At 42.3% G+C, this 13,796-nt stretch overlaps 1 protein-coding gene and 1 pseudogene across 1 annotated transcript in view; both read right to left on the reverse strand.

The window, feature by feature from the left end:
* DRD3 (dopamine receptor D3) overlaps nucleotides 1-13,796 on the reverse strand; it is a 39,086-nt gene that overhangs the window by 9,072 nt on the left and 16,218 nt on the right. Inside the window, exon 3 of the mRNA XM_060235168.1 lies at nucleotides 2,068-2,180. Within this exon, the coding sequence (XP_060091151.1) occupies nucleotides 2,068-2,180 (113 nt within the window). The remainder of the gene's footprint in view (nucleotides 1-2,067; nucleotides 2,181-13,796) is intronic.
* Nucleotides 4,331-4,413, reverse strand: LOC132569195 (U4 spliceosomal RNA; annotated as a pseudogene).

The following is a 13,796-nucleotide window of genomic DNA, read 5'->3' on the forward strand; positions in this document are numbered from 1 at the left end:
ATTTTAGATTTATTTTTTCTAGAGATTATTTTAAGTATTTAGATATAAATCTATTTTTTAGATATCTTGACATCAATATAACTGAAATCTGCAATTTAATTTTTAAAAGTAACACAACAAAAATTAATATTACTTGCATACACATGTAATGTGTAGTTTGCTCCTAAGATCTGCTTTGCTTCAAATGTATAAAAGCAATCACATGCCCTTTGATTATTCCTTGGACTTATTCTGCAACAAAGATATAGGTTGGGAAGTTGATGTGTAATACATGTCAGAACAATGTCATAATATATTTACTGAGGTTTTTAAAATTAAATACAGCTTTTCAATTTACATTCAAAAGGCAGCATAAAGTAAAAGCATCCAAGCAATATTATAGCATAATATACAGCAGAAAAAGAAGTAAATTCCAAATGCATGATGAAATCAGAACCATCTTTGTTTACAAAACAGTGACCAAAGGGCTTTTACCCATGGTTGCTGTTTTTTTGGGGGGGGGGGCATATCTGGCCCCATACCATTTCAGTTTATCACTTGATTTCTGCATATATTTTTGTGCCTTTAGTTTTCAGTTTTTTTTGTTTTTTCTTGATTTTTTCCCATTTCTTTTGAGACTACTTTTACCCCAATATTTTTCTGGAAGCTTATTGTGTGCTGCCTTTTTCCTCATGTGTAATATTTCTGTTGGTTTCTTTGTCCTATGTTACACACCTACATCCCCATTTTCAATAATTGAAGAAGATGATGAGTTGGTTTTTATATCCCGCTTTCCTCTGTCCTAAGGAGTCTCAAAGTGGCCTACAATTTCCATTCCTTTCTCTACCCACAACAGGCACTTTGTGAGGTAGGCAGGGCTAAGAGGGTTCTGATAGAACTGTGTCTGGCCCAATATAATTCAGCCGGCTTCATGTGGAGGAGCTGGGGATCAAACTCAGTTCTCCAGATCAGAGTCCGCTGCTCTTCACCACTCTACCATGTTGGGTCCTGACTGGACTGCATCAAATCCCTCACTCTCTTCTTACACTGCCCTTAAGACAGGCTTATATAAGGGGAAAGGTATATCTCCAAAAGTGATGGAGCCAGAGATTGAATTCAGAGAACCTGCTTAACCTATCATTACAGCAGTATATTAATATATTGATATTTTAATGCCTTAAAAATGCAGCCACGGCATCAATATATTGATATAAGCATGCACAAGAAATTAAGGGATTTTTTTAACTGTAATGCTGCTGCTGATGGCAGCACCTTCCCTTGAAAATCTTCATTATTTAAGTCACATGTGGAAGAAAATAAATCGGCTCCACAACTTTGAAAACACAGAAGGAGGGCAGACGTGTAGAAGAACCCCGCCCAAACTGATTCCAGTTTCAACTTCCAAGAAAATAAGTACTGTAAGTCAAGCATGCATAAAAGCCCAAAGGAACACAGATATCCTGCAGATGAATATCCCAGAAGACGAAAGCGAAAACAGAAAAAGTCTTGTTTCTTGTACAAAGCAGTCCATATCAACTAAAACCTGAACTAAGATTTGGCTCTTCTTGTAAAAGATGTGACACAGCACTCAGCAAGCCCGGGGTGCCAAGGGCCCTTTGGATATTTATAACATCACTCACGGACCATACAATTATCAACTTAAAAAACGGTGCTCCACTGAGGGAGAATGATTCAAGTTGGCAAAATTGATGCAAATTATTGGTTTTCCATTAGAAGTCATGTGGGGAGAGCCTAATTTGGCCCACACAGGCATACATACACACACACCCTGCCCAGGGCTTTTTTTTTTGTAAAAAAAAAGCCCAGGAGGAATTAGCATATTAGACCACATCCTCTAATATTAGCATATTAGGACACCACGTGGCTCGGCTCAGCCCAGCAATCCTGAGAACCAGACCAAGTGATCTTAAGGGCCGCAAATGGCCCTCGGGCTGGATGTTCCCCACCCCTGCAGTAAGCTTTCTTTACCGCATCCTTGCCTAGCATATTCAACTTTGACCTGTTTCCCAATATAAGAAAATCTCCACCTTCCACCCTACCTTACTATCATGGCTCTTGGGTTCTTACCTGTCAATGCTGATAGCACAGAGGTTTAAAATGCTGGCTGTGCACATCATTACGTCCATGGTTACAAATATGTCACAGTAGACACGGCTGAAATTCCAAACTCCTCCTGTCACCTGCATATTAATTACAAAGTGAACTGAATACTAATGAGCAGAAGCAGCAGCTTCCTCCCCAAAGCAGTGAAATCACTTAGCAAATATCTCATGAAACTTTTGAGAGACAAATATGATTATTTCCTGTGTCACAGACAAAGAAACCGTTGGACCTTTTAGCACTTGGGGGGCTTTGCCCGCCGTCACAAAAGTGAAAAGAAAATGTAGGGACCATCCTTCCACGGAAAAGACAAGTGAGGAGAATTATGAACAAGGGAATTTAGAATTTTAAAAAACCTATTCTGCAATATCACAACAAAGTAAATGCTTTGGAAATCACATCCGATATAAATTAATAAGGAATAGGTACATAACAGTACAACAAATAAAAAGTTTTACCCTTTAAAGTTATTTATAGGATATTCAGAAGGGGGAAAACTTCATCTTGCCTAGATTTCTGTTATACCAATTTTGTGGACTTTGAGCCAAATCACACACTATTGTTGAAAGAAAAGGATGGATTCTAGAGGATTATGGCTAAAGACCTGAGTAAATGTAGAGTTGAATCCTAAACAGAGATACTTATGCTCATCTTAAAGGAAAGCTTGTACCATCTAAAGTTTTTTTCCGGAACATGTTTCCTTTCTCACTGTGTGCTGCTTCAGTAGTCTGGATAGGCAGAGAGAAAACAGGAGACAGACTGATTCCTACAAAGACTGCAGATCTCCAGGCCCTGCTCTTCTACTCAGAACATAAAGCTAGCACAAAATCAAATCACTTGGGATTACTCATGGAAATACAGCAGGGAGCAGAAAGTAGCTGAGTGCAGTCAGCTCCAGCACAGTAAAGGCAATCAGACCATTTGCTGTGCCCTCCTAAAATGAGTTTCACTCTTCTATGTGCATTGATTTTAATGGATTTAGAAAGGTGTGACTCTATTTAGGATTGCACCAGGAGGTACTAAATTAACACAGGCTTACATTTAATTCATGGTATGAAACACCAAGCCTAGGGTCCTATGGAAACAATTTTCACCAACAGAAGGCTGATTTTCACTTATTTGTTGCCTCATGCTGCAGACATCTGACTCTTCCCTGCACTTTTTCTGGGGTTTGTTTCCATCAGGAGCAGCATTTCAGAAATCATTTTGGGATGTAATGGCAGAAGAGAAGCAAAGAAGTTCTGTTCCACTGATAGAAATTATGGGATCTAAACCTTAATATGATGTGACAACTTTAACCACAGAGTTTATTTGAGTTTATTTCCTGAGCTGCTGAGAACTCTACAAAGGCATGAGGGGAAACAGCCTTAGTTGTTCTTGTATTAGGGTTGCCAAGTCCAATCCCAGAAATATCTGGGGACTGGGGGTGGAGCCTGGAGACTTTGGGGTGGAGCCAGGAGACACTGGGGTGGAGCTAGGGGGGAGGGGGGAGAAACGGCGCCGGGGAGCATGGCGAGCCACCCCGTCTCGGAGCGGGTGACGCTGCTCCGCAGCTGCCACCTCTTCTCCACTCGCCGTGACTGGGGTGGAGCCAGGAGACACACTGGAGTCAGGAGACACGCGGAGCGGGTGAGGCCACCGCGCCGCCACCCCCTCCCCGCCCACCGCAGCTGCTCCTCCGAGATGGGCTCAGCCTGAGCCCATCTCGGAGGAGCAGCTGCGGTGGGGCGACAGCGGCGCGGCAGCCTCGCCGGCTCCGCCTCTGGGGTGGAATCGGAGGGGGGGTGGAGGCGAGCCGGGGGCATGGCGAGCCGAGAGTCCGGGTCCTAGAAGGGCCCGGATTCGCGGCTTGCCATGCTCCTGGCCTGCCTCCACCCTCCCCTGGTTTTGCCTGCGCTGCTGCCGCCTCTTGGCTGCTCCTCCTAGATGGGCTCAGCCTGAGCCCATCTCGGAGGAGCAGCTGTGGTGGGCGGGGAGGGGGCGGAGGCGGCCTCGCCCGCTCCGGGATGGGGTGGCTCGCTATGCTCCCCGGCGCCATTTCCCCCCTCCCCCGCTTCTGTTTTTTTGGGGAGCGGGGGAAGAGGGTGGAAATCCTGGGGTCCCCCGCCAGGGCAGGAGGGTTGGGAAGCCTATCTTGTATGCAGGAACAGGTAGCCATGTACATGACTAGGCCCTCATTCACACTGGACTTTGGGAATACACAGCCTCTCAGAGAACCTGCACGTCAGCTAGTTACTGGGGAAAGTTTTCAGTTAGCAATAATGGTGCCTTGGATTAACCTCATTGGCTACGATACCGCCACTGCACAAATTTAGTTACTGGGGGTTTGTTCAGCATATACTATCTTCCTGAAAATGTGGTTTCTTTAATACTGGATTTCATCTCCTCCCAGTTTTTGCAAGCAAAGAAACTTTTCAAAGAAATTAACACCTATCTAAATGCATTACTTTCCTCTCCTGTAATTCTGTTAATCTGCCTCTTAAGAACGGAGCCTGCACTGTGAGGTAAGAAGCAGATGATATCTCTGAGTCAGCTTCTAGCTCTGAGGGATTTAATTTACCTTCAGTGTTGTTCATGAAAAAAACCTCCTCCATTCACTAAATTGTACCATAACCAAAAGAAGGTTCCTGAGGCAAGAAAAGGCCTAGCTGAAGGTAATATAAAATAGACTATACAAAACAGGACCATGATTTAGTGACACATCACATAAAGCACTGGCTTTTGGCCTATGGAAATGACTTGTAGAAGTAGGAGACTTCTCTGTTTGTCACTGATTTTTCAATAATAAAAATAAAATAGTAAATTTGAATGAGTTATTAAAACAGACAGCATCTGTTCAGTTTGTCCTTATTGGTTCTATAGCTCTGGGTTTGATTTATTCATCATTATTCATTGTTGTTTTGTTTCATGCCAGCTTTACCACAGCAAGAGGCACTAGTCTGTTATTAGACAGAAATTTGTTGCTGCACCATATAAAAAGCCCCAATTTGCTACTTGGATACAAACCAACCAACAACAACAAAAACTAGAATGTCCTTGTTAGAATGTCAGTAACCCCTCCCAACAATAGATGCCATTTTGCATCTAAATAACAGGTCTCTGTGCATGCATCCCTTTTGGAAACAGCAGGTTGATAATATTAGATTCCAGTTCCAGAGGGGCAGTTGTGTTAATTGGTTGTAGCAAAAATAAACAGGAGACTTGGGGCACCTTAAAAACTTACCTCTTGCATAAACTTGCTTGGAGCTGAGCCCATTTTGTCAGATGCTGCTACTTGACACAGAGAAACATACAACTTATGAAGAAAAAAGTTGAAGATAGTAGGCTACGAAATGCAGGAAGTACTAGATGTGATGTAATTGTGTAAAATTAAAATGTAAAGAAGGCGATCCTCAATTTCAGTAAGTTACTGGGGAGAATTTAATTTCCCTAGTTTTGCTAAGTCAATTAACACCTAGAATGGCTGAGGAAACCCCAGATCATTGTTCATACCTCAGACAATGCATTCAGATTGCTTGATCAATTCTGATTCAGCAGTTTCACACTGGAATTACCCATACCATACCATACCATACCATACCATACCATACCATACCATACCATACCATACCATACCATACCATACCATACCATACCATACCTTTAATGGCATAACAGTTGCAAATAAAAATACACAGAATATAAAAATTTAAACATTGGAGATAAAATCAAAAAGAAACCGAGTTTACAGATGCATTCATACATGGTCAGATTGAAATTTAAGGACGTCAGCCAAAAATTTTGCCACAGCCTCGCTAACCTCCCCCTCAGTATCATTCAATAAATAATAACAGGGTGGCAGAATAGACAAATCTGGGGAGAAAGAAAACTTACAAAATAAATCTTTACGGAGATTATGATAAAAGGAACAATCAAGCAATATATGCTGAATTGAGTCGGGAATATTCACTCCACAGGAACAGAGTCTGTCGCCTAAAGGGACTCGATGATATCTCCCTTGTAAAACTTTGGAGGGAAACGCATTTAGTCTAGCCAACATAAATGCCCTGCGATGACTTGGAATGGTTAAGTCTGATAGATAATAGGGCATTTTGCCGCAGAAAGCATAAAGACCTAAGGAAGCTGGGAGCAAATATAAGGGTCTGTTGGCTGTAGTTTCGTTTCCTCCAACTCCCACAGTCTCAATTTAATACATCTGAAGATATATGACTCATCAGAAGTAAAAAAATCATCAACCTCTATCCCCAACTGGTTAAGTTTGGACATAAGCACTGCTGTCCAGGATGAAATATATGGGTCTCTTTTCATACAATCAAGAAGGCTGTTAGGATCTGTTCTAAAGTGAATTTTGAGCCAGAATGCAAACACTGCAATCCAGGCTTTTGTCTCCACCAAAGACTGACCCACTTCAGAGCAGAGAGCAAAGTAGGACACACATTTTGGCATACCAAGAATTTGTCTAAAGAATGAGGCTTGAATGCCCTCCACTTTCCTGGTAAATGCTGAGATCCATATAGGGATACCATAGGGATACAGCACTAAAATCTGCCCTTCTAAAACCAGGTTGCTGGCTCCGATATGTGGATGATGTTTTTGCCATCTGGAGTCATGGAGAGGCTGCTTTGAATAACTTTCTCCTTCATCTGAATTCAGTCCATCCTCGTATCCAGTTCACCGTGGAGAAAGAAAACAATGGTCAACTTGCCTTTCTTGACGTTCTCATTACCAGGAAAGATGACGGAAAACTCGGCCACACTGTATTCAGGAAACCCACACACACCGATCGCTATCTAAATAAGAATTCCAATCATCATCCTCGCCAAAAATGTACAGTTGTAAAAACCCTCATTCACCGTGCATCACGCATCTGTGAACCAAGCCAACTCCAACAGGAACTACACCACCTCAAACAGTCACTGCAGGCCAATGGATACTCCCAACAAGAAATTAGTAGAGCCCTCCATCCCAGGAGACCATCCACACCAAATCCCGAGCCACACACAAATGTGGGTACAGCCTTCCTGCCCTACATAAAATCTGTCACCAACCGCATTGGCAAAATTTTCAAACGCCATAATGTTGACACAGTCTTCAAGCCCACACAACAGATCCGCTACATGCTGCGCTCAGCCAAAGATATGAGAGATCCACTTTCAACCCCTGGAGTCTACAAAATACCCTGCTCCTGTGGTGCAGTCTACATTGGCACTACCCAACGCAGTATCAACACCCGTCTCACCGAACACAAGAGACACTGTCGCTTGTTTCAGCCAGAATAATCAGCTGTAGCTGAACATGCACTTCAAGAAGGAGACCATGTCATCCACTTTGAAAGAACTGAAGTCCTTTCTACAGTCTCACATTATCATACTCGCCTGAACAGAGAAGCTATTGAGATTTACAAACACCAGCACAATTTTAACAGAAAGGAAGAAGGCATTTTCATCCACCAATCTTGGTACCCAGCTCTGCAAAACACCCTACAGACTATAAATTGCAGAAAGTCTCAGAACAACCAGCAAATTCCACAGAACAATCAGCACAGTCAACAACCAACTTCCTTATCTTCAAATCCCTAACAACCTTCCCAGCAATTAACACAGAACAATGGTCACATTCAACAGCCAGTTTCCTTATCACTACCCTTCCAGGAAGCCCCACCAAACAATGGGCACATCCACAAAACAATTGCCCTTTCATCAAACCCCCTCCAGCCTACAAATAGCAGCTCTCCAGCAGCCCTGGCCCCACTCAATGCACAGCAGCCAAGAAGGTCTGAGCGCCTGCTCCGGCTGCAACGCCACTGAGGATGTTCTCCACGGCTGAGAACGAAACGTCTGGAAGGAAAACTTTGTCCAGTAGAACACGGCACTTGATCCCGAAAGATTCTACAAACCCTAATGATGTTACCAGCTGTGAAAACCTGAATTCTTTGATACCATAGAGAATTTGGGGTAGCGTTTTGGCTTTAAACACCTTAATTGCTGCTGGAACTAATTGGTTGCCCTTTGCAAAGAAAAACTGTTTAATTTGAGCAGCCGAACATTTAGCCAAATTGACGGTGTTGTTACAATGTGAAACTCAGCTTAATTTGTGATTAAAAGTGATCCCCACTGGAATTACCCTTTGAAATTCTTTTGTTGGAAAATGGTGGTTCCTAAATCAGCAACAGAGTATTGTGGGATAATGAAATGTTCTCCCAGTGATTTCTGAATGTTCCCACTTTTATGTTAGAATTGTATCCATTTATCCCTTTATACAGAGAACTGCTCATCCTATGTGGAAAGCCAGAAGTGCACCAATGTCATGTGATTTTATGTATCACACTGAAGAATGAACAAGTCAATATTATTTAAATATTTAGGATTGCCAGATCTTGGTGGGGAAATACCTGGTAATTTTGGGGGGTGGAGCCTGGGGAGGATGTGGTTTGGGAAAAGGAGGGACTTTTGTAGAGTAAAATGCCATAGAGTCCACCCTCTAAAGGAGCCATTTTCTGTGGGGGAACCGATTTCTGGTGGTTGGCAACCCTAGTAATATTTGAACAGATTGGCATCTGGAAATCCATTCTTATTTGCACCACTGCAAATTTCTAAATGGAAGTAAGTTAGTACAATTACAGGCCTCTAGAATCAGATTAGAAACTTCATTTATTTTTCATTATCTCAGTTATTTTTACTTTCATTATATAGAATGATTTCAGATGTATTTACTGCCAAGTAAATGTGTTTAGTATTGCTGCCCTAGGCAACTTCTAATGCTCACACATGCACACCCACAATGTAATAGCCTAAACACTTATTTCATTCGCTTCAGAAAACAAGTCAATGTTTGATCTATCAGAGAACACTTATACTTAAAGATGAAAAAGCTCCAGACTCCTGAGCAGTAGTAATATCTCTTTTTGAGACAATAGTGATTTTTTAAAAAATGTTTCTATTCAGATGTTTTCAGCTCTGTATTACCATAGATATACAGAATTATACCACACACAGTTTAACAGACTCCATGAACTATTACTCTACCCTAGGTGCATAGGAAATAACTTCACCAAAAATGCAATGCACAGTTACTAGGAAAGAAATTGCAGTGGAAACTTCTGCTCTTAGAAGCATCCCAACCAATAAAGAGTTATGTCTTGGTCTGAGACCCAGTGTGGTATCATGGTCAGAGTGTTAGACTTGGATCTGGGACACAGAGGTTCAGATCTCCATTTTACTATAGAATTTTGCTTAGGTCAGTGACTCTGTCTCAGCATAACCTGCCTGCAGGTTTATTGTTTGTTGTAAGGATAAAATGGAGCAGTGGAGAACGATGTTGTAAGCTTTGGGTTCACATTAGTGAGGAAAAAGAAGGATGAATAAATACAATGCTTAGAAGTTCAGTCTGACTGTTGCTACATTTTCCTTGAAATAGGAGAGGAAGTGGATCAAAAAGAAGTAGAAGCAAAGTGCTTCTGAAGAGTTAAGAAAAGCTTGTGTTATAATCCATCTTGGGTTAAAAACAAACAACAGAATGTATTCCCAAATAAATATTGTAAGGATGATTAGGATAAGGATTCTATCTGGATGTAATGAACCTGAAGATTCACTAGATAAGCTGAATCCCACTGATACCAAATTACTCCCAAACTATCTTGGTATAGTGCAGCCCTATGTAGAATTGCTCCAGCTTGAGCCCACTGATTTTAACTCTACATAAGATTGCAATGTCAATCGTTTGACACTCACTTGGTTACAAATGTCTCTTAGATTTTATGGACAGATATGACAACTTTTTATAACCCCCTTATCTCATTCACCATAAAAACACATAATTGTAATGCACTTGTGCATTTCAGAATAATTAATTACCACATTTTCTAATCACAACCAACATATCCCAGGAAAGACACATTTATTTAGGTTGCTTAGGCAACAACATTCATTATCAACTCTTTGGAAAAGGTACATGACCACATGATTGATTGTGAGGACACCAACGTGAATTGCCTCCTGACCCTCATAATTTTGTAAGCAAGGAAGGCCTTGGATCAACTCTAATGACCTCAAAAATGTATCACTATACTTTAAAAATTAACTGTCTACATTATGTTACATCAAGGGCACATCAGCTTTTTTCATTTTTAACCTTAAGTGGACCACCTTTGGAATGCATAACATTGAATTTATTTTGTTCTTTGTGTAACAGTAGATCTAGCAAAGAGATTCAATTGGTTGGTAGCCAGAGAATTTTAATTGAAATGGAGAGTGGTTTAGCCAATTATCTTCTAACTCCCAAACACCAGGTTTGCTACATATCCTTTTTTACAAGAACAGCCTTTATCCCATCTTTCACAGTAATTACGTATATCTATATCTCTCCTACATATATTTTAATAGATGGTGAAGGGTTCATCTCTTGCTTGCAGGCCTCATTAATTCAAAGTATTGGACCTCCATTCATCTGTGGAGGTCCAAGACATATACACAAGACATTACATCTTGAATTCCAGGGCAGAATGAACTGCCTAATGGACTGAAAAACTCATGGTCTGAAGGAAAGTTTTTCTCAAGTAAGTGAGAACATATTCATTGTTCAATGAGGATAAGCCTAGATTACACCTTCAGAGTGAATAGCCTTGGTCTTTTGCTGTCCAGAACAAATTTCTATTGCCCTACTCCAGCAAATACAATCTATCACATTTTTATCCTACCCTATCCTAACTGTGCAGTAAATTAGGCTGAGAGATTATGACAGGCCCAAAGTAATCTAATTAGCTTCACAGTTGATTTGGGATTAGGGCTGCCAGATCTATGTTGGAAAATACCTAGAGACTTTGGGGGTAGATCTGGGAGAGGGTGGGATTTGGGGAATGGAGGGACCTCAGTATGGTACAATGCCATAGAGTCCACCCTTCAAAAGAGCCATTTTCTCCAGGGGAGCTGATCTCTGTTAGCTGGAGATCAGCTGTAAAAGCAGGAGATCTCCAGACCCCAACTGGAGGTTGGCAACCTTACTGGGGATTTGAACCCGGATCTCCCCTCATCCATCCATCCATCCATCCATCCATCCATCCATCCATCCATCCATCCATCCATCCATCCATCCATTGAATGTTTATCCTGGATTTTTGTGACATCAGCAACAAATAAATAATAACAAATATTAGTTCTGGTTTTCTGGCAATAAAACACAACTGCCATAAAATCAGAACACAAATATTAATAAAACAACAATAAATAAATTTTAAAACTGCACATACAGATATGTAACTTTCATTTTTAATATCCCCTAGCAGTAACCAAAAACTCATCTTATAATGAACAATCAGCAACAGTAACAATAGAAACCATTGAATCAACTGATATTTGCTGACTATGACAGTCAAGTTTGCATTCAGGCAAGTTTATCTGCAGACAAGTTAAAAGCTAAAAGAGTTAGTGTTTTGTCAGACTGAACTTCTAAAAGCCTTAGTGTGCAGAGCTGGGTAAGGAAGTGAATGTCTGGGGTTTAGGAAGGAGAGCCCATAACAACTCATATTGTCCTGACCATTTCTGTCTTCTGGGCTAAAAGCAACCTGGGTGGTACATTTTCAATTAAGCACAAATCACAGGGGACAAAGAATTAGTACTTCCCTTCCCACCATCATAACTCAGATCCATAAGTGCAGGGTCTGGATGCTTTTTGTTTGGGATCCAATCATAATTCCCCTAAGTAACATGTAGATTTTTCCTTATGTTACAAGAATTATTAATATGAAGGACTTTCTCACTCAACAGTGTCATCCTAAACTGGTCTACTCAGCAGCCTGCTCAAGTCAATTCAATGGACAGTGTTCTTAGGACTGCATTATAAACTGACTGCATGATTATTCTGGGTCTTTCTAGACCTCAGTCTGGGTACTTCCTAACTCCATTTATTGACTCTGAGCATGCTGCAAAGTTAAAACGATGCCTCCTGCTGTGAACTTTATTACTAGAGCCTTGGCAATAATTTTTCTGACTTGAGAAGGTGATTGTAAAGACTGAAGAAGTTTTTAAAGTTTGCAAAGTGCTTTGAATTCCTGAAATGAAAGGTACTATAGACTGCAAAAGATCGCTGGCGTTAGATGTCCAGTATCCCTTTTTCTCACATACTTTGTTCATGTACTTCTTTCTTTTTGTGTGGCCCCTCCGAAATTTCAAGTCTTCTTTTTGACTGTAAAATATTCCATAGATATAATTGTTCTTTAGAAATTATTCTTTGTTTTTCTGCGGAGTTCATTATGTGAACCTAACTGGGTCAGCACTATGAGATTTTCCCTCTTTCCCTTTTGATCTACTGTGATATGCCATGAATAATTAATCATCAGGGTCACTATTAGTATTGCCAATCATTAGCAGAAACATCTACGGTTCTTCTAACCACAACATCATCGTTTTCACAAATACTTATTTGTGTAACCCAAGCACTGGAGGTAAGGGCAAGTACAAGGCTTAAGGCCTCCTTTCTTAAATCCCCCCTCCCACTCACACACCTTGACTTAAGGCAAAGTAACTGTTTATTATAAGAGTAAACACAGTTTTGTACACAGGGTATGGTGCACCCCACTCCCAAAGTATTTTCCCTTCCCAAACCAGAGATCCAGCAGTCAGCATCCCAGAAGTGCTGCCTTCTTGATAAAGCTGGCCCAGTCACAGTCCCTCAGAAGCAGTAGGCCTCCAGTGGGAAGGAAAGTCCTCAGGGCCTCTCTCCTCACCATCCAACAGGTCAGCTTCAGTTCATAGGCAGGTGGTCTGGGGGCTAACCTCCAGAAAAGCAGTCAGTTCCAAAAAACAGAGGGCCCACACCAGACAAAAATCTCTTCAGCTGAGGCCTCAGCACTTCAGTCCTTGGAGAGCCCAAACAACTAGGCCTCTGCTCCTCCCACTACCCAGTTATCTTTTCTTCTAGTCACTCCTACATACACTCCTCCCAATATGCAAATAAAGTGCTTTCACTTCTCTCCCCAACAGCATATATCCCCAAAGCTCTACATTTGGAAGAATGGCACAGAGGTAAAATTACTATAAACTACTGACTTATAGACCAAACCATAGTTAATGTATATGTTTTGTATGCATTTGCTGCAGTTGATTCACATTTGAGACTTGTGCTACCCACAGTGTGAAACAGCAATTTAATTAAACTGGTTCGGAAACTGAAGTTGCAATTCTAGGCATATTTACTTAGGAACATAAGTCTAATGAAAGTCAAAGGGACAGGTTTGTCTGTAGTAGGGGTCACAACCCCCCCGCCCTGGCGGGGGACCCCCGGATTTGAAGCCTCCTCCCCCGGTCTCCAAAAATCTGGGGGCGGGGGGGGGAGGCGCTTCCCCCTCACAGCGCCGGGCCGCCGTCACCGCAGCAACACTAGCGACGCCACCACCAGTGCCGCCGGGCCGGGCACAGGCAGCAGCCGCAGCCCGCCGCCGCCATCGCTGCCGCCCGAGCTACAACTCGTTCCCCCCCACTCGGAAGACACCCCCCCCCCACTCAGCGCCGCCGGCCCGGGCACAGGCACAGGCAGCAGCTGCAGCCTGCCGCCATCGCTACCGCTGCGGCCGAACTACAACCCACAGCGGTGGCAGCAGCGCACCAACCCCAACCCGCAGCGGCGGGAGCAGCGTGGAGCCTCGCCCTCCCCCACACTCGCAAGCCCCCCTCCACTCAGCGCCGCCGGCCCTGGCACAGGCA

Source organism: Heteronotia binoei, chromosome 3 (genome assembly GCF_032191835.1).
Source record: "Heteronotia binoei isolate CCM8104 ecotype False Entrance Well chromosome 3, APGP_CSIRO_Hbin_v1, whole genome shotgun sequence".
NCBI lineage: Eukaryota > Metazoa > Chordata > Lepidosauria > Squamata > Gekkonidae > Heteronotia > Heteronotia binoei.